General features: G+C 42.0%; 1 protein-coding gene across 5 annotated transcripts in view; it reads left to right on the top strand.

Moving 5' to 3' along the window:
- Nucleotides 1-6,080: 6,080 nt before the first annotated feature.
- The window catches only part of exoc6 (exocyst complex component 6), a 52,271-nt gene continuing 35,942 nt past the window's right edge, over nt 6,081-22,409 (top strand). For 2 of the 5 annotated variants that reach the window (XM_017483551.3, XM_053684854.1), the window contains exons 1-4: nt 7,903-8,051; nt 18,590-18,761; nt 20,095-20,142; nt 20,266-20,356. In XM_017483551.3, coding sequence (XP_017339040.1) covers nt 7,954-8,051; nt 18,590-18,761; nt 20,095-20,142; nt 20,266-20,356 — 409 coding nt within the window. In that variant the 5' untranslated portion in view covers nt 7,903-7,953. Of the gene's footprint in view, nt 6,245-7,902; nt 8,052-18,589; nt 18,762-20,094; nt 20,143-20,265; nt 20,357-22,409 lie in introns of those variants that run through there. The other 3 variants (XM_053684855.1, XM_017483547.3, XM_017483550.3) reach the window with 3 other exon arrangements.

Below are 22,409 nucleotides of genomic sequence, written 5' to 3'. Positions count from 1 at the left end.
GGACTGGTAATGTTCATTCATTCATTCATTCATTCATTCATTCATTCTGTCAGGTATGGGAGGTAAGTGCAGATAGGATTTATTTCATAAGGTACTAACAAAACCAACGATGTGAAAACAAGGACAATAAACATGAACAGAATATACGAAGACATGACAACATATGAATACAACAATAGCTTGACAATGAAACACACAGAAACCAGAACTTAAATAGGAGTGCTTATTAGGAGTAACATGAAACAGGTGTGAGTGATCAGTGAGACATTTTACATGGTCGTGTTATGTGCTGGGGGTGATGGGTAGTGTAGTTCTATGCCATATCTGGTGGAAATATGACATTCATTCATTCATTCATTTATACATCTTCAGTAACATTATCCTGGTAGGAACATAGTGGATTCAGATCTTATCCAGGGAACACTGGGAACATGCAATTAGTGTACACTTTGAGTGCTATATGCTTTTGGTCTAAAAAGTAGCACTGTTGATGAAGGTGTATTTGCTGAACATAGCATGTGACAATAGTTCTATGTATTCAGTTCTATGTATATATGATGCCTAATTTCTCTGTAACACATTATATGAAGGGTATCTATACAGGGTCTTAACAACATATTTACAAGCATTCCACAAATCTTTTATGAAGCAATGCTGGAGAATTTATGAAAGGCTTATGTCAAAACCTGTGAGGTAACACAGGTTTTATGTGTTTTATGTTTTACATAAAGAGAGAACAATCCTCATCCAAATGTTTGTCACCGCACAATTTAAAGAATTACTTTTTAAAATATTTATGCAGTGCTTATAAATGTGTTATCAAGGCCCCATGTCGTATTCAAATCAAGCGCTACCCACCCTCTAAGTGTTAAAATAAAACATTTCGCATGATATGAATCCCTCAGAATTATAGCCCATTTCTCATTCATACCCCAATGCCGAAACTGGAATTCTCAAATCTGATTGGTCGGAAGATTTCGATTAATGTTAATAATCTATAACAGCAAAAAGGTTTATATTAATGCATCCGTTCTATGTTACGGTTTGGTAACAACTTACACATAAACAGATTAAAAGTGTGTCATTGTTGAGATGGTGATGTTTTCTGTGAAGATTCATTTATTTAACATTGTTTCAGTGCCAGCGCTTTGTAACAATTACAGTTAAAGAGCGTGAAGTTTTCCAACGCATGAAACTTTGTTGGACTGAGGGCTTTTTGTAGTTTTCTCTTTAAGATTTATGATATGCCGTGGGATTTGTCGTCGTATTAATATGAAGAGAGGAGAAAAAAAGAGAGGCTGGCAAGGGAACAACTGTTATATCGCTGCTATAACATAAGCGATAACAAGAACTAACTTGGTTAGTTCCCAGACGTTCCACAACATTTAATGTAACTATACACAGATCGAAAATGATGACATGTTGTTCTTTAATAAGTCAAACGGTGTTCGTGTTGGCAAATTGCTAGGCTGACAGGAATAAAACACTTTGGGGTGGCAATGGCACGTCATGTTGATTGCTTACTTAGTCATCATATATTTCATATTATACAGTAACTTCGAAAGGGAACATACTGGGTGTCGTTTCAACCTGCCGAAAGGTCCTTGGTGCTTAAGCAACGTGACAATGGTTGACATTTCCCTGCAGTGTTTAGACAAACCCCTGCACTGTGTGGTTTATACTTTCCCTCTGCTCTAACATGATTCAGCTTAGCACATTATCAAGGTCTTTGTGAACTGAATCAGGTGACCCAGTGCAACATGACAACAGGACTGGGATCGGGAACCACTCGTTTAGTGCGTTTCAGTCGATATAATGATTGTCCACAGAAAAGAAAAGAAAAAACAACCCTGTAAACAATTGCTGTAAATCTATTGTATTTATTTTACTGCATGGATTGTACTGTAAACAGTTAGGCAATTAAAGCAGAAAATGTATAGTGGGATACCTAACATTTTATGTGGGAGAAAGTATATAAGGATGTAGATTCTCTTTGTGTCAAAGAGCTTTTATTTGTAACATTTAAGCACGTAATGACTCATAACTGTATTCATAATAATATGTGCTGTGAAATCCTTGCAACAGTCCGTCTGAGCTTGTCATGCAATGTTTGGGAGAATAATGGGAGGACAACCCGGCTAACAAACAATGAAGGTAACTGATGAATCCACATCCATGTGTGAGTGTTTCGTGATAGAAATAACTTTCAAAAGTATATGCTCATATTTGGACAACATCCTGAGGCAGTCTGTTCTAACAGACAGAGATAAGGCATGCTCCTATTAACGCAACACCAAATATATGACAGTTCTCAAGTTTATGATCTGAACATAATAAGTGATTGTCCTGTTGAACATGATTCATGGTGATTCAGATATAGTATCATGACTCACTGAGAGACGGAAAAGATAGAGAGATTACGCCCTAAAGGAACTCAAATGCTGTATGTGATAAGACTTGCTCATGATAAACGACTGATTTTATGATTATACGTTTGATATATTTTTAACAATGACTAACACGAGAGCCTCAAGGTAATAAGGATTCAGTCATGCAGGCACTTGACCTGTCTGCAGGATCAAAGTAGATGAGAATGTTAAAATGTCAGTTCATTTGGGAAATTGTATACAGTCATGTATGACAGATACTTTAAACAATTTGAAGGAAGACTTTTACCCATTAATAATCACTTGATTGAGCTCTAAAGATGGGTGACAAATTAAAGGAAAAAAACAAAACCAACCCCTAAAGTGCTTTAGTTCAGTGTTGGGCCACTACAAGCCACAAGAATAGCTTCAACGCACCTTTTTACAGGTCTCTGGAAGTGTACTGAAGGGATGAGCAGCACTCTTACGAAAGATTATGTTTTGATGTTGGTGGTGAAGCGCATTATCTAACACTTCGAATTCGCTCCAAAATTTGTAAAAACATTTCAAGCAAAATTGTGAATATGACAATTCACCAAAAACAGATACAAATGTGCTATAATGTCTCGGTTTGAAACATTTAATTTGATTATAGTAAAAAAATATTTTTTTTATAGATTTAGTCTAACGTCTAAGTCTATAAAACAATGAAGTCTAAGGTATTTTTTTTTATATTGAACGTATAAAACCAGACAGGCAGTTTAAAAAAAATATCAACCGAAAAATATGCAAAAATACATCACTTCACAGATCAACCTTATTATATTATTAGCCTCATAAAAAAATGGGACAGGCCCATTTCAAAAAGATAATTTAAAAAAAAGAACAGCTTAATGAAGCTTTAATAAAACATGCACTGAAAATCACTGTATGTTCTGAAAATTCATCAGAAAGCATAAGATTCTTCAGGTCAGTCTGAAAACTCTCAGTTTTATGTTGCCATCTGGTGGCCATGTGTCCCATTTACAACCAGTTTAGGCTTGAGGATATTTCATGGGTTGATATCCATCCATCCATCCATCCATCTTCTACCGCTTACTCCTTTTCAGGGTCACAGGGAAACCTGGAGCCTATCCCAGGGAGTATCGGGCACAAGGCGGGGTACACCCTGGACAGGACAGGTAGACTGGACAAATGTAGCCGGTCTGATGAATCTCGATTTCTGCTGAGGCACACAGATGGTAGGATCAGAATTTGGCGCCAACAGCATGAATCCATGGCTCCAACCTGCCTTGTGTCAACAGTGCAGGCTGGTGGAGGTGGTGTAATGGTGTGGGGAAAGTTTTCTTGGCACACTTTGGGCCCGTTAATACCAATCAATCATCGCTTGAACGCCACGACCTATTTGAGCATTGTTCCTGACCATGTGCATCCCTTCATAGCCACAATTTACCATCTTCGAATGGCTACTTCCAGCATGATAACGCAGCATGTCACAAAGCAAAAGTCGTCTCAAACCGGTTTCATGAACACGACAACGAGTTCAGTGATCTTCACTGGCCTTCCCAGACTCCAGTAGAGCACCTTGTGGGAGAGACGTGGTAGAACAGGAGATTCGAAGCACCTGGAAAATCTGCAGGAATTGCGTGATGCAGTCATGTCAACATGGACCAGAATCTCAGAGGAATTTTTCCAACATGGAAATCCATACCGTAAAGAATTGAGGCTGTTTCAGAGCAAAGGGAAGTCCTACCCAGTATTAGTATAGTGTTCCTTATAAAGTGCTTATTCAGTGAGTGCATGAATAAGTACCTATGTTTTTCTTACGTCCTTGTGAGGCCTAGCTTGTGTTTATACTGTAGATGTGAGTTGTGTTTACAGTTTGTTGTCTTCCTTGTATTTCTAGTCCTCACTTATAATTAGGGACAGTAAACTTTTACCACCCCAAAGTTTCCTATAACTTCAAGTCTCATCATGTTCTATTCTACTTATACCACAACAAATTACTAACGATTACAATCTGGTTATAGTTACGTTTATTGTTGTGTAACGTCCATAAAACAAGTTATTCCCTACTATCAACTAAACAGCTGTTTTCTTATTTTCTCTGGAACTAAAGTCATCAAAAATTAAGACTTTCCTATGGTGGAAAACTTACTGACCATTACAAAGCACCGACAATGGAGACTCCTTCCATGATTTACATATGTCCTTACAGAAAACTTCACCACATCAACAATGAGACATTTTTCTTTGTAAAATAACCGCAAGTTTAAAAAAAAAAAAAAAAAAAATCTATTTATCATCAGACTTAGATTGTGAGACAATCTTGTGAATGAGTTGCTACTTTAGAAACAATAACTTATTAGAACACGCACATTAAGATGTGATCTGTGATTTGCCTTGTAGCCTTGCAGAGAAACGATCAGCGCTGCTGTAGAAAATTGTAAAATCAATCAACACCTTCTGACCAATCAGATTTGATCTGGTGCAACTGCGTGTATGAGATATCTCAGTTTCTAGTTAGCTCCTAGTTAAGTCATGATCCACTCGTCTTCCGCTGACCCTTAGATACGTCTTATTTTTTATCAGCCTGTGGCAACTTTGCTTTGACATTGAGGATTAGAAGTGTCTCGTCAAATATGTCTCACCCCGTCTAACTCTTATGTTTCGGTGACTATAAGCGGTTCCCATCCACAGCAAAAATTTCATACATTTCCTTCATCCCACTTTTGACATATTTGGTGTCTGAAGTTTTCTACTGTTTTACCTAACAAGGAAGGATTAGCATTGTGCAATTCGGAAACGGACTTGCTTATGTGCTTCTGACACTACGACACACTACACTGTTATCTCAACAACATAGTTAGCTAATAACTGTCGCTTACAACATACTAACAGCCAAGTTAAAGCAGTAAATGGTTTGGTGTCACTTCACACACGCATACGAAGAGTTTGAAGGTGGAATTGTACATCAGAAGTGTTTTGAATGATAATATAATGACAATTTGATTTCCATCTGCATACTTATCCGCTTATTCCGCTATTGCATGAAACGAATACAAATGTACCAGTACAACTCCAGTACAAAACTAACAAGCCAGTCTTCAAAGCAAACATTTGCGGTGAGGGAAAATATTTTTATGGAATTCATTTCTGGTATATAATCCTTTATGAATTCCGTCAATGGACCACAAAGACTAGAGGCAAAGAGGGGTCCGAACTTTCACTAGACAACATTGAGCATGAATGTTTCATCATGTGGTTGTCCTTGGTTGCTCTTACAGCGTGAACCTGAGTCACAACATGTCGTTTTTTCTCATGAAATCTACTGTTAGAATATGAGGATGACAGTATGAATGATGTTGGACCATTTTAATATAATGGCTGATCTTAAGAAATGAAGATATCTAACACACACACACATTTTATAGTACCGTATTTAGTCTAACGAGTAGTATCTGAATTAAAATGATTGATATATAATTATATTACCTTCAAAAACATGGTCAGATTGTTACTGCCACCACACACCTCCTTACAATCTCCCTTCAGTATGAAGGCAGAGTTAATGACGCTGTAGCACAAGGAAATATTTAACAAACACAGCAATGATGGCCGCTATGTTGGATTCAAAGTACTGAGGATCACGAGGACAGGCTTTTTTGCAGGGGTTGCAGTTTTTTGCTGACTCTGGTTTCTGTGCTATCCTGTCTGAAACTTTCACACACTCCTGATGGTGAAGGGATCATGGAGAGCAGTAGAGTGAGGGCTCCACCACCGAGTCCCCCAGAAGAGGATGTTCGAGAGGAAAAGGTCTACGGCAATGTTTTTGCAGAACTTGAGTCAGTAGACTTGCCTTTGGGGACAACCTTAAGGTAATTATCCATATCGTGAGTTTATTATTTCCATGAAATTGCTGACCTTTGCCTTATGTTCTGCATTATGACTGAGTTCTGTTTCATCGGTCCAATTTTACATGGTGCTGATTGTTCAAGAAACATCTAAAACATCTACGTCACACGGTTGTGCTGTTTGGAAAGAATGAAATAGAGTAGACTGAACAGAGTAGACTGCTTATTCTGTGGAAAATTCAAACATCTCATTTGTCACTGCAGCTTACTATTATGTTATTCGTTACAATTTAGCCGTAATGTTTAGGGTGACTTGTGCACGGGATTGAGAAAAGCATTTCTGAATGGAATAAATGACTTTAGTATTAAATCATGCTACGTTATGTTGTTTCTGTTGTTATTTCAGGCATATAATATATAGAGTTAACATATTAAAATATAGGCTACAGTTAATACATGCCAGAAACAATAATAACAACAACAACAACAACACCATTTAAATCCAGTGTATATTAAGGTAAATTCTTCTTCTTCTTCTTCCTCTTATTATTATTATTATTATTATTATTATTATTATTATTATTGTCATTTCTGGCGTATAATATATAGGAATTTACATATTAAAATATAGGCTACAGTTAATACATGCCAGAAACAACAACAACAACAACAACAACAACAACAGCAACAACAACAACAACAACACCACCATTTAAATCCAGTGTATATTAAGGTAAATTCTTCTTCTTCTTCTTCTTCTTCTTCTTCTTCTTCTTCTTCTTCTTCTTCTTCTTCTTCCTCTTCTTCTTCTTCTTCTTATTATTATTATTGTCATTTCTGGTGTATAATATATAGGAGTTTACATATTAAAATTTAGGCTACACTTAATACATGCCAGAAACAACAACAACAACAACAACAACAACAATAATAATAACACCATTTAAATTCAGTGTATATTAAAGGCAAGTCTTCTTCTTCTTCTTCTTCTTCTTCTTCTTGTAATTTCTGGCATATAGGATATATAATTTAACATATTAACATATAGGCTATAGTTAATATATTTCAGAAATAACTACAACAACACTAATAATAATAATAATAATAATAATAATAATAATAATAATAATAATAATAATGAACAGTAACAAACAGTTAAGTCCAGTGTATATTAAGGTACATTATTATTATTGTTGTTGTTGTTGTTGTTGTTGTTGTTGTTGTTTCTGACATGTATTAACTATAATTTGTTCATCCACATTTTTCAATACTACTAAATACAATATATTTATATTGCTTTGATTTATTTTAAAATAAGATCGATCGAAAATGAATAGTTTTTTGTTTGTTTGTTTGTTTTTTTACTTAAAAAAGTACCTAAGCTATATAAAGCGCACCTGAGCTATCATTTACTCTTCACTCTGACACAGTGGTGCAACGTTCATTACCACATAAAGCTATAATTATATATTACACTACACGACCAACTCCAGCTCACTCTTACTAAATGTAGTGTTCGGTTGTATCCCTAATAGCCCCGGATCTAATACACAGTGCACTATGCAGGGTTTAGAAACCAGTATTTCGCGTCCTATGTAGTGCGCTTATATAGGGAGCATCGAGTTGTTTGAGACCCGTCCCCTGCCCCATGGCTCCCCCTGGCGGCGGACGCTAGTCGCTGCGCCTTCAGCCCGCATTGTCATAAACTGTCGCTGTGATGAAGACAGAGCAACATGGCGGAGAGTGAAACCCTGGAGAGTATCACCGAGCATGAGCGCATTCTGCAGGAGATCGAGAGCACGGACACGGCCTGTATCGGTCCAACGCTTCGGTAAGAGGTTTCAGCTCGTTGTAGTGCTTGTCATGTACAGCTCTGTGCTCTGTCCTCTCTGCTTAAGATGGAAGATGGAGTTGGGCCTTTGTTTGCTAAAGCTAGCCAGCTATGTAGCTAACGTCACTGTGGTTATGCTGCTAAGATTGAGCCTAGGTACTGACACTGACACAGTAATGGATAACTGATCCATGTCGGCTGTGTCGGTTTATTATCTCTCCTGTTCATTCGCGTCAGAGAGGAAGTGATTGGGGAGGAAACGAGAACTAGGTGAGGCCGAGACTCAGCATCTCAAACACACTGCTGCTGAGCTCCATCCATCCATCCATCCATCTTCTATACCACTTATCCTCCAGGGGGAACCAGGAGCCTATCATGGGGTACAAAGCGGGGTACACCCTGGACAGGGTGCCAATCCATCACAGGGCACAATCACATACACATTCATACACTATAGACACTTTGGACATGCCAGTTAGCCTACCTGGGGAGGAAACTGGAGAACCCGGAGGAAACCCCCGCAGCATGGGGAGAACATGCACACACACACACACACACACACACACACACACACACACACAAACAGGGCAGCGGTAGGAATCGAACCCCCGACCCTGGAGGTGTGAGGCGAAAGCACTAAGCCACCGTGCGCCCCGTCTTAACATGATGACCGCCTCATATCACCATCTCCGAACAGCTCCTGTTTAAATGCTAGATTTAATCCCGACCTGAATGTCCTGTTAGCGACGTAACCCGAGGAACCTGTGTGTCAGGTTTGAGCACAATATTACTCATCACACACACAATCACATCTGCATCAGTCTGATTGCTGGTTATTTGGATAAACCGCTGTAATTTTAATAAGACCGACTGCCACTCCTTAAAGTCCCCATGAAATCAAAATGGAAGTTTTGTGGCTTTTAATATGAATTCGTCAGCCTTAAGGTTCTCTATCAGCTGGTGCGCTCCAAAACAGTGATGAAATTCGCGTTTACAAGATGTACGCATTCAAAATGTACGGTCTCTCTCTACCACCGACACGGATCAACAGTTTTGATGACATCACTCCGCACTTCAGCTTCTCGTCAGATTTTCCGTCCAATCAAACGCTCAGTAAAATCTGAAATGTCCCGCCCTATCGTTATTTTAAAAAAAAAAAAAACATCACGTTGCCATTGTTGAGCGAGAGAAATCATATCGTGTCCAGGTAAGGTAAATGCTTTTCGCTACTTAAAAAAGCAGAAATACGTCCTGTCCTGACTTCCTGTTTCAGTGGAAATTCTGTCAACACATCGAATAACACTGCGCGTTTCCAGGTGCTTCACAGGGACTTGTGAAGAATGAGGTTTTTAAACAACTTCAGGATCTCTGTAGTCATCCTGAGTACCTGCTTCATCCTGGTCATGGTGGAGTTGGGAAGGAATACACCCTGGATGGGACGCCGGTCTATCACAGGGCATCACGCACACACACATTCATTCACACCTAGAGCAATTTCGCATAGCCAGTCCATCTACTGACATGTTTTTAGGAGGTAAGAGGAAACCAGAGAACCCAGAGATAGCCCATGGAGTGAGGACACGAGGAGATTGAAAGGATTGAACCGTGGACACAGTTCCACAGTAACGTCCATACTACATGCCGTTTAATTAATAAATATTCAATCGCCGACTGAAAATCAGCCTCCTGATGTTACACGGTGATCGACTGACTTACAAAACCATTTATTCTGAATCGTATTATTCAGTAATTATGACGAATTCACTGTTCAGGAGCTCCTGTGAAAGTATTACTGAAACTGCGACATCTGACAGGATGACAATACCGAGATCCATCGCGCTCGGATTGTAAGAGGGCGCGTGAGGAATCATTTTCACACATGACTTGGCCTCCACTGAATGCTGACCTTAACCCCATTGGCAGTCTTTGGGATGTGCTGGAGAAGACTTTACAGAACGGTACGTCTCTCACTACGAGATCTCGGCTAAAAATGAACGTGGCTCTGGACGGAAATGAACGCTGCGATGTTGCGTAAGGATGTCGAAACAATACCACGATGAAGGTGGTGCAACACAATTTTTTTTTTTTTTTTTTTTTTTTTTTGGCCAGGCGGTGTATAATGACATCCAATACAAGACAATAAATATACAATAGGTACAATAATAATAATAATAATAAGTCCTATGTTGACATGTCGACATCGATAATATACAGGTTTTGACCCAACATGACATTCTGACATTGCCTTGACTTTCCGCCTGCAAAGATCATGTTGAGTAAAGAGTTTAATAATAATAATAATAATAATAATAATAATAATAATAACAGTGTAAGAAACAGAAACAGTCAGTCTGACTAAAGATGTCTAAGTGCGCTTTTCTTTGGCGAAAGAGAAATGGTGTGTGTGTGTGTCGTAGCGAAAGCGACATAATCCTGATCAGTTTAGTTTGTAATCAGATACCTGCTTCCAAAACGTCTGTGATGCACCTGCACCGTCATGTGGAAAGCGTCTGTACACATGACACGACAGCGGAGCGTTTCAAAATGAGTCCTTTATTGATCAAATATACATATACACAGTGAAATCCTTTTTCTGTGCATACCCTAGCATGATAGGAAGTTGGGGTCAGAGCGCAGGGTCAGCCGTGATACAGCGCCCCCTGGAGCGGAGAGTTTTAAGGGCGTTGCTCAAGGGCCCAACAGTGGCAGCTTGGCAGTGCTGGGACTTGAACCCCCGACCTTCTGATCAGTAACCCAGAGCCTTAACCGCTAAGCCACCACTGCCCCTCACTAATTTTATTACCACTTCCTAACGTTATATATCTGTGAAGGTAAAACAGTAAACGGTTAGAGAATGAACGAGCCCCCCGTTATTCATCAATGGAAACAGGCAGCGATTAAAAAGTAATACGTTGCAAATCATTCATCAGTGTGCAACATGAACACCACATGCCAAAAGGACTTACACTTACACTGCTGGACTTAGTAATAAAGGACTGAATGGTTTTTTGGCATGCTGTAAACGGATAGCTCTGAGTTCTTGTTGAATCTGTCAGCACAGTCGATCTCACAGCAGCTTTTTTCTACGTTTTAGACGTGTTTTTTCGGTGTGTTCGTGGAATTCACGCTGTACACCAAGTCTTTTTGCCGCTCATTGTGCGTGACGGCGGTGAGTTCCGCCCACCGTGACGTCACGTGCGTACCCTCGATTATTTCCCCGAACGAACAGAGGATCAGTCGAGTGAGGAGACGACGATGAGGCTTGTGTGTTGTTTTTAAAGCGACGTCACGTGATGAGACGGAGACCGATGCGGATGAATCTCATAATCGTACTGAGAACGTAATTACAGCGGTAATTACTTATTGACCTTATTCTGATTAAGGTGTTTACATGAGTGGCTTTTCGAATACTCCTTTCATGTACACGTTTTACATGTTATAGAACATAGATCGATTAACAGCACACGTCATTACGTCCCCGCGCCACGCCGTCCGACGTCCCTCCAGAATTCCACGTATCGACATACAGTTGGTCTTCGTTATGGAACCGTATACACTTTTGGGTGTTTTTATTTTAAATTTTTACGAAAGCTTCAAGTGCGGTTAATTATTCGTCGTGCCGTACGTGCAAAGAGACGACTGCTTGAAGCCGTGTTCTGCGTCCCAAACCACGTACTTACCGTCTATATAGTAGCTGAAACACATGTATCTCACCTACTATATAGTAGGTAAGTACGCGGTTTGGGACGCAGCCGTGATCTCTTGTTTGCTGTCAAGTGGTCGAGCGCTGCCGTGTGATCGTGTCCTGTCGCAAAACGCGGTGAAAACTCCTACACGACGTTAATAGAGTGATTAAGGTGTTTACATGTCTGTAATACACCTCGATAATGCGACTCAAACAGGAATACCCCACACGTCTTAATTCCATTTGTGTTTACTTCGAGTATGACTTTATTCGGATTAATGTCATCAATAATCGCTGTTTACATGCTAGTTATTAATCAGAGTATCGTCTTAATCGGGTTAATATCGGATTATTGTTGCCCATGTAAACGTACTGACTGATTATTGATTACCTTAATCCAACTAAAGTCATACTCGTATTTAGTAGATGAACTAAATAAAGCCTCAGTTCTCCTCACTAACGACGCGTCTTTATTATTTTTTTGTAGTTTGTTGTAAGGAGCTAATCCGGAGCGTGTTTACGAGAGGTCATTTGAGCGTGTATTTCCTGCATGTGAATGGGCTGGAAGTGGAAACGGTTCTGTGTTCCTTCCTGTACTGTCTCTCCTAAGAGAAGACACAAAGAAATGTCTTTTCGCGCTTTTTCGAAAACAGGAAGGAGGAAACGTGGCGATGCTGATGCTCGCTCGCTCGCCCGCTCTCTTTCTCTGAGGGGAAGCAGATCGGGCAAGGGTGCGAGGAGCAGGACTCTCTGGTTTCAACATTTCTGAATGCAGTGAGGAAGCTGTAGGCATGTTGGATCATTTCCTGACTCACTCATGTATGCTAAAGACGTTCGTGACATTCACACTCCATGTGAAATTGAAAGGTAAAAAAAAAAAAAAAAAGTGAAATATATATATATATATAAAGAGAGAGAGAGAGAGAGAGCGTTGCTTAGGCAACACGGGCTTCGTCTGTTCCCAGAATCGGCTGTCTTTTGGGAAGTAGCATGCGTGCTGAGAAAGTGAGATCAGACTGCTGGGATTTCTGCCTTCTGATAATGAAGAGACCGCAGAGAAGCCAGAAATCACAGCTAATTCATAAAACAACAAGCTTGAAAGAGCTGATTGTTGATTCGACATGCTGATATGATTTTATTCTTTTTTTTTTTCCTCCCAATTTAGTCTTGGCCAATTTCGACCCTCCGTTAAGGTCTCCGCTATCATACGACCGAAGGCTATTGCGTTCTTCCCCCGAGATACGTGAGCCCAGCTGGCCGCATCTTTTCGACGACAGGAAAGGACTGTCTGCCCTGTTCCTCATATACGAGCTCAGAGATGCCCTCTGATTGGTTAGAGTCGCTGTGATTGACAGTGGAGAGAGAGTATGCCAACCCTCATCTGTCTGAGATCGAGAGCTCTTAATAGGAGTCGAACTTTTCATGTAAAGAACTAGAAAACAAAATGTCGTCATTCAAAAGTTCATAGTTAATAGTATGTGTACCCCTGTTTCTCAGCGCCTCCATCCAGCTTCCAGAACAAAAGCTGCACCGGATTCACAGGAAACACCTGCAGCTTGAACCGTTAAGGCTTCACATCCTGTGTGGAAACGGGTGCAGGCGCAGGCCAGCGTGGCTCATACCTGAACCAGGCATTTTTGTCCATTTGGGTTATGTTTAGTCAGCGCACCAAGCGTTTTTAAACTCCTCAAGTTCATTCCTGTTCATTTGTATGTGCTATGTGGTGAGGCTGAATGTTTTGAGAAACCCTTTTACAATGAGTAGAAAACGTGCGCCTGACGTAGTCAAATGTAATTGATGTATTTGTTTGTTGCCTCCTTCCAAAAACACAAAATAAACGTCTCCACGTAAAATTTGATCTCCCTGCAGTTCTCGCCTGGTTTCCCACTGAAGCTGAGCAGGGTTGAGTCTGGCCAGTACTTGGATGGGAGACCTCCTGGGGAAAACTAAGGTTGCTGCTGGAAGTGGTATTAGTGAGGCCAGCAGATGGCGCTCACCCTGTGGTCTGTGTGGGGTCTAATGCCCCAGTATAGTGACAAGGAGACCATACTGTAAAAACGGCACCGTCTTTGGGATGAGACGTTAAACCGAGGTCCTGACTCTCTGTGGTCGTTAAAAATCCCAGGACCCTTATTATAAAAGAGTACGTGTATAACCCCGGTGTCTTGGTGAAATTCCCCCATTGGCCGTTCTCATCAGGGCCTCCTAATAATCCCCATCTACATCACTCTCTCCTCTCCACCAATAGCTGGTGTGCGATGGGCGTTTTGATGCACTTTGGCTGTCGTCCCATCATCCAGGTGGATGCTACACACTAGTGGTGGTTGAGGAGACCCCCCCCCCCCCCCCATACAATGTAAAGCGCAATCGAACACCTTCTGTCCAATCAGAATGGAGAATTGTAAATAAATCTAGCTGTTCTAATATAATTCAGCTTTTATTACCGTTGTATACAGTTCAAAGTCCATCACTTTGAAAAGTTCCTTTGCTGTTCTAGCAATCAATTACTTTCAGACATACTCGCATACTGGTTCACATCCTGACTGCATATATTTATACGAAGACAAATGATTGAACGTTTTGTCCCGGTACGACCTTCACACCTGTAGTCTGGTGCTCCGGGTGGAGCTCCGGGTTATTTGCATGAGATTTTGACAGACAAATGAAGTCTAACCACAATCACAGACAACATCCTGTTTCTTTAGTGAAGTAGCCTGGAAAACACCGTGGTTCTCTAATTTTATAGCAGGTCCCTTTTCATTTTCTCATTTCTATCGGATTAGGACCGTCCCAAGCAGAGGTTCGGGCCAAAATTCTGACTTGCATCATCTCTGAACATCTCTAAATTGTATCGTATCGAATCATATTCTGTCTATCGTACTTTCACATCAGAAAGAGTCGCGAGCGACAGCGGACCATTTATTTTCTGTGACGATTGGGAGATTTCCAGCTGTTCAGTTTGGGCGAGCCTGTGTCCACTGAACCTTCAGGCGACGTGCACTGAGAACGCTCTCCGTCTACACTGGCGTTTTCTAAAGATCGCTCGTTCACGCCGAGACATCCAAAAACGTAAGACGCTCTGGCCTGCGTCGTTTCCCTCGGGTGTTGACGTCCATCTTTAACATCGAAATCAATAAAATGCACAACAACTGCAGTATAACATCGTCCACCATCTTGTTCGTTTTGAGTCGAACGGGTCACGTGACTCAAACTACGCCACTGTTTTTGAATATCTCCGTTTTCTCAGTACACAACTACAGGACTTTTTTTTTTTTTTTGGAAGGACAAAACGTAGCGTAAAAGATACGTCTTCAAATTTCACGGATTTACGTGGACATAGCCTCAGTGGTGTTCTGCTGTCGTAGTCCGTCCGCCTCAAGGTCCAGCATGCTGTGGATTCTGAGATGCCTTTCGTGATTAGCACGCTTGCCTCATACCTCTGGGGTTGGGGGTTCAAATCCCACCTTCACCCTGTGTGTGTGGAGTTTTCATGTTCTCCCTGTGCTTCGGGGGGTTTCCTCAAGGTTCTCCGGTTTCCTCCCTCAGTCCAAAGACATGTGTTGTAGGCTGATTTGCATTTCCAAATTGTCTGTAGTGTGTGAATGTGTCCAGGGTGTCCCCCCCGCCCCATGTCCCGAGTTCCCTGGGATAGGCTTCAGGCTCCCTTGCAACCCTACACTGGATAAGCGGTATGGAAAATGGATGGACGGACGGACGGATGTTTGATTGACCTGTATCTGCATTATTTTATGCATTGCTCTGCTACTACATGATTGGCTGTTCACGAATGAACGGGTGTATAGTCTAATAAATTGGCTGTGAACAACAACAGTATCAGTCGTTACCCACCCACGAGAGAAAACCTACAAGTGGCAAGAGTGACTTCTTATTCAGCGGATGTGGTATCTTCTCAAGGGAGAGACAAGCTAGATCTTCACATTCATCGTTTTTGACTCCATTTGCATTTGTTTTGGGCGGCTGTGGCTCAGGTGGTAGAGCGGGTTGTCCACTAATCGTAGGGTTGGTGGTTTGATTCCCGGCCCACGTGACTCCACATACCGAAGTGTCCTTGGGCAAGACACCGAACCCCAAGTTGTTAGCGCCTTGCATGGCAGCTCTGCTACCATTGGTGTGTGTGTGTGTGTGTGTGTGTGTGTGAATGGGTGAATGAGAAACAGTGTAAAAAAGCGCTATATAACTTGACATACATTTTTTATCTTACAAATCATACAATCCAAGCCTGTAGCCTCAGTGGCATAAGAAGGTGCATCTTCAGGAGCGGTGTTGGAATAAACCATCACTGGTGCAGTGACAGGAGAATGATTTGACCGTTCGGATCCACAAGGAGGCGCTCTTGGAGCACGAATGGAATCCATTTGTCTCGTCTACGCGATTCAGTTAGATAGGATTGACACGTTTCACTGCTTGTTCTATCCGGTACATTTTTCTTGCTGAGAATAAAAGAAATCATCAGAACCCTATCGATTATCCAGGAAAAGCTTGGTGCTGTTGCCTTTTTGAGATAAAACTCACGCTGGTGTTCAGTCCGTCACAGTGCTGTACAAATAATGATCGTTCTTAAGACGATCCGGATCTGCTGATTTTATTCAAGATTCAAGCAGAGATTAAACTATAGATTACAGTTGTTGGCTCAGTGATTAAGCTCGTGCGCTAGTGACTAGAAGGTTGTGAGTTCAGATCTTATGTAACCTCCAGCATGCGAGCGCACACACACACTGTCTCCGTCTCTGCAGTGAGCGTGACACTGTGCATGGCCATCTGGAGCATCTGAGCCATAGCCGGAGAGGTGAAGAACGCAAACGCTCCAGCAGCCCTCGACGCAGCATGAAACACCTGTTTCCTTTTCCTTTCCAGCTCGTGTTGAGTGCTGCAAGGACAGTCGATAACCTTAATACCGATGGCCGTTCTCTGGAATCGAACAACCAACATTTGGAGCAGTGATGTGGTGTGCACTTTCACGTCAGTCGGTTTGGAGTCCGAATCGGTTTGGTTTGGTTTCACAGTGCGTGTAATTAAAGGCAACAACAAGCAAAAAGGGGTTGGCTAAGGGGGCGTGTAGAGCTGAAAACGTACTCCTAAAACTCTTTCATCGACTGGTCAGAAATACAGCGACGGGATGGGGGGAAAAGGTAAACAGACCTCTTGTCAAGTGTGTGTAGAAATGACTAAAATCACTCGAGCGTTCAGAACACGGAGCTGGCACTGAATATGTTTTGGATATCGCGTCCAGTGTTTGTTTTTTTTTCGTTGTTTTTTTTCTTCCCCATTTTGGTCATCGGTCCAAATATCCAGAACATGACATTCTGTCGGGTTTAACACAAAAGAACACGCCTACAAAGGAAATACCGCCAGCGATCGGAGATACGTGGCGTGTTTTGGGTTTCGAATCCCTTTTATCGTTTCAATTGCTAGTGTTTGCTTGGAACTGGAATAATTCCACCTCGCTAAACCTGTCTAAAAGTACCACGTCAAAGAGAAAAACATCCGGTTTGATTCACACGGAGTAAACGATGTAGTTGTGAAAAGACTCTTAACGTGCCTTCCGGCGTGCCAGTGGTATTATTGTCGTGCGCACGTATAATGGTGATGAGTCTTTACTGATCACAGTAGAGCACGGTGAAATTCTTGTCTTCGCATATCCCAGCATGCCAGGAGGTTGAGGTCAGAGCGCAGGGTCAGCCATGGTACGGAGCAGAGACGGTTAAGGACGTTGCTCAAGGGCCCAACAGTGGCAGCTTGGCAGTGCCAGGGCTTGAACCCCCGACCTTCTGAGCAGTAAGCCAAAGCCTTAACCGCCAAGCCACAACTGCCCCACACAACTGCCCCCCCCCCCCCCCACCACTGCCTTTACCAATTGACTGGTCTGTTCTAACTTGAGCAAAGCTACAAACCGTCTACCGAATTTGCGTTAGAATATTACTTGAGCAGTAAAAGTCTCTACATAACTAGTTTTCACAATCGGTGCTATTTTTTATTTCGTACTGTATAACGACAGCGAACCCTTCTCAGCCGCTCCTGCACCCGACGCGACTGCTGTGGATTTTTGACGATAACCGGTGCCAATTAATCGCTAAAACACATGAATCGGTCGACCTCCTAGTTACTAGTAACTAGATCACTACTTCTTTAGCTAGTGTTTTAACATTAGCTAGCTGCTAATGATACGAATAACTAGCTACACGAACTCCAAATATGGAAATCGAACGATCAGTCAAAGTGTGTGTACGTGGAAGTCTGGTTTGTTTGAGTTTGGGTTTTAATCAAGCAAACCAAGGAGTGCAATTTTGTCAGATGAGGTACAGATAGGGTTTGAACAAATTTGCACTAATGAAACAAGTTTTTGCCGCAAACTGCGTATCTTTCTATTTCGGGAAAAGCTGTTTCATTGGCAACATTTAACCAGACATCAGGCAGCTAACGATGTTGAAGAAGACAGTGTTTGTGTAACCAGGTTTAATTTCCCAGACAGCCTAATAAACTATGATTGGGTTAACACGTTTAAACTTAGCATTAAAAACTGGCCCCCAGCAATTTTTTCGAAATCAAAGTGAAACAATTCCCACTGATAATATTTTAGCTATATTGCTCACTCTTAAGTTGTATGTTCTTAGCCTGACTTGCCAAGTTAAAATCATATATACCCAACCCAATTAGCAAATGCAGACATATTATATCCATATTTTGATCTGTTTTTGTTGATGAAACGAGATCTTTCGCCGAACGCTGATTGGTCACATCCAAAAACGTCTAAACCACGAGGTATATTTGAAGCGATGGAAGAGTCTGGGAAAGCAAGCGGTTAACAGAGATGTAACTTTACTTGTCGTTTCAGATCCGTGTACGATGACCAGCCTAACGCGCACAAGCGGTTTATGGAAAAACTGGACGCCAGAATACGAAACCATGACCGAGAGATCGAGAAGATGTGCAACTTCCACCATCAAGGGTTCGTCGACGCCATCACAGAGCTCCTCAAAGTCCGAGCGGATGCAGAGAAACTGATGGTAAGCGGACGTGACGTAAACAAGCCGCAAGTAGGCTGTGCATCCATATGAACGATGATAAGTCTCTGAATATTAGGGAATTAGTATTGGCAAGAAAGCTCATGGGATTATGTTAGTGTTGCTTTGCCAACGGTTTGTGTTTGTATGTATGTATACGTAAATCAATAAATGTAGTTCAGTGCATCACAGGTTACACAATTTTATGGAAATGTGCACTTTTGACTTTTAAGTCATTTATTCATGCAGAACATTTCCTTTGAACTAGAGGCATTATACAGTGCGAGAGCGGCCTCTAGAGGCGAAATAAAAACCATCACTGACGGATTTTGTTGTGCTATTTGAAGTGTTTTTCGATTCATTTTTGATGTACGTCTTTTGTTTACCTTATATATTAACTATTGACAAATATGAGTCATTTCTTATAAAGTATAGTATGTTTTCATGCTAAATGTTTTACTCTGAGTGTTATGTTTTAAATTCATGTTCCGATTTTATTCCTTAATACTTATATGTAACGGAGGAGCTGTGAGTTCATGAGCTGTGGTTAAAGTTTGTGTTCCGTGTTGCCCATGAGAAGTTAGTCAGATAGCTCCTCCGAGCTGAATCGGAGGCCAACTCTCTTTAGCTCTCTTTACACTTCAGAGCGGGAAAGATGTGCAGCGAGCGGCGCAGGAGTGCCTCACCAAAAGCTTTTAATTATATAAAGCATATTCAGATAACAAGAGGGCAGACCCTGCATCAGCGGGGTCACCGTCCCCTCTTTGTCTTGGCATTAATGAGATTTTTAATAAACGCTGAAATGCCCTTTCTTATTACGATGACCTAATGAGACGTGCCATGTGGGAAAGTCCGCGGTCACGCGGTCCCTGCACCTGCGCCGCTGTACTGCCGCAGCGTGCCCACATTCGCTCTTAATCAGCCACCCAGCGCTTTCATACGGAAGTTTAATTACCAGAAAATGCAATCCGCTTCTTGCCCCGGACAATGAATGGCGCAGAGAGCTCATTGAGGTTATCAAGAAGGGGACCAGTGGTCAATTGGGTCATTGATTTGAATTGTTTGACAGAACCGGAGGAGCAAACAGAGTTCAAAAAGCCCAAGTCGAATCGAGAAGTTTGTCACAGAATCTGTTAGAAAGGGCTGTCATAAGCGATTATCGCGCTTAATAGCTCCGCGCCGAGCAAAAGTTCAAGTTCCCGCTGCACATTTTAATTTGAATTTGCGTTCCTTTGTCCCTGACTCCTCATCAAGCATGATCTGATTATGAGGGTGAGCAGCTACAACGGGGCATTGTGCGCTTATTTGTCTAACAAAAGTGATCTTATGTTTTAAGGGCCAAGTGACCGACACCAATCGAAGACTTCAAGACGCCGGGCGAGAGGTACGGTACGCTGCTCGCTTTTGTGAACACTTCTGCTGTCAGAAAAGATCGGACAGTCGCGCCGAGTGAAACCGTCTTATTAATTATGAGGGCTCTGTACTCTTTGACCTTCCCTTATGTAAGGTGACGGCTCAGACAGAAGAGGTGATTCGCTGCAGGGTTCAGCAGAGGAACATGGCCACCACTGTGGAGAAACTGCAGCTCTGTATCCCTGGTAAGATTTGTAAAGTTAACCACACATACACACACGTTATTATACGTTATGTACGTTATTAAACGTAAACGATGCACCTCGATAGCCACTTTCTATCCACTTTTTACGCTTTTATTTTATTTTTATTTTTTTTTGCTGTCTCCTGCCCATTTCCATCCGATTGGTCTTTTACAGATACAATGGTGTTGCGTGATGTCATCGTTAGAAAAATAAAAACGAAACAAATTGTCGGATAGGTTTTGGTGCATCACAGAAGAAATCTGCCCTCGAGTCGTTTCCATACAGAATTTTCTGCATATCGCAAATTATATACCTCTTGCGTCCAGCGTGTTCTCGAGACTTTGTAAAATGGAGAGAGTATTGAGGCAGTTAAGTGAAATGTCACAAATAATCGTATGAGATATCAGAAGACGGCGTCGGAATGGAGCAGCTGCTCCTCTGATAGGGCTCCAAGTAACTGCCCTTATGTTACGAAGCCCATGGGTCTGGGAGAGACCTCGCAATAGGGCGTTCTGGGAGGTTGTGGTGGAGAGACTCTTCACTGAAAGTCTCTGGCTGCGACATTTTAGAAAGGCACCGCCCACATCTGAGATGCTGTGACAATTAATCGGTCCTGATGTTGCGCCCAACCGACCACCGGTTCTGACCTGAAAGCGGATTGCCATCACCCTGTTCAAGCTGGCAACCTGCGCCGAAAATGACCGTCCATCGATGTGCATATGCTGTGTATACAGCTATTAGCGAAAAGATAATGCGGGGTTATATCAGGCGGCCGGACGTAGCGGAGGCCAGTGAAATTGCATACCGTAATTCCTTGGCGTGTCTTGCGCCCGAAGTTTACGGTGAGCTGGATGGCACGCACATCCCTATTCATCCCTATTCTTCCCCGTATGGATGGATAGATACTGTCATGTGACGCATTTTTTCTTTGCGTGAATGCTATTTGTCTTGACACAGACCGTTTTCATTTCCATCGGCTATAACGGTAAACGTTTCGATGCGCTAAACGTTTTTTCAAGGACAAAAAAAAAAAATGGATGGAAACATAGCTAATGCTGTAACTGTAGCAACTCCATCCATTTTTACTAGGCGGATTAATTAGCGTGCACGGATGAATCGGAAATGCAGATATACGTGGATCTTTGAAGAGAGTGAGCAAAATAAAGTGCAGCGCAAAGCCACCATGTACTGTAATACTCCTGTAGTTAAACTTGTATATGGAGGACACATGCAAGGACTTGCTGAGTATTTGTCGAGGACTCGGATGCGATGTGCTAGCTCAGACACTGCTAGAAGAAGGATGCGGACTATGGACTATTTTCCATACCGCTTATCCTACACAGGGTTGCGGGAGGAGCCTGTAGCCTATCCCAGGGGGCACAAGGTGCGGGACACCTTGCGGACAGGGTGCCAACCCATCGCGCATTCACACACCCATTCACACACTTCGGACAATTTGGAAACTTCCAGTCAGCCTACGATGCAGGTCTTTGGACTAGGGGAGGAAACCGGAGAACCTGGAGGAAATCCCCGAAGCACTGGGAGAACATGCAAACTCCACGCACACAGGGCCGAGGTTTGACTCGAGCCCCCAACCCCGGTGGTGCGAGGCACAATCGTGCTAACCCCTAAGCCATGACCGCATACATGTTTGTGTCAGCACTTATCTAGCCATCTAGCTCGCCGCATTATATTACGATATGTTAGCTACCGTTTTTAACCTAGTCAGTTAGATTTCTGCGAAACTGAAACATGCACCTGGGCAGCACACTGTAGCTTTTACTTGGGCTAGCTAATGGATTCGTCCCTCCCTGTGTATGAGAGATTTACGGGATAAACAGGCCAACAAGTTTTCAGACAATCGGAACCCTTTTTTAAGTGAGCAGTCAGGACAGGGCAGGTTTTTTTTTTTTTTTTTTTTTCTTTTCAAATACTCGATTTCCTTTTTCTTTCACTGAATTCGCTTCACTTGTGCTTTTTTCATTATTATCAATGCAAAATATCATGTCGCCATTATCATTTATGCTATTTTGCTCTGTCCTATTTTTTCCCC

The sequence above is a fragment of the Ictalurus punctatus genome, chromosome 13 (assembly GCF_001660625.3).
Source record: "Ictalurus punctatus breed USDA103 chromosome 13, Coco_2.0, whole genome shotgun sequence".
NCBI lineage: Eukaryota > Metazoa > Chordata > Actinopteri > Siluriformes > Ictaluridae > Ictalurus > Ictalurus punctatus.
Note: the sequence above shows the minus strand (reverse complement) of the source record. Positions and strands in the feature narration are given on the sequence as shown.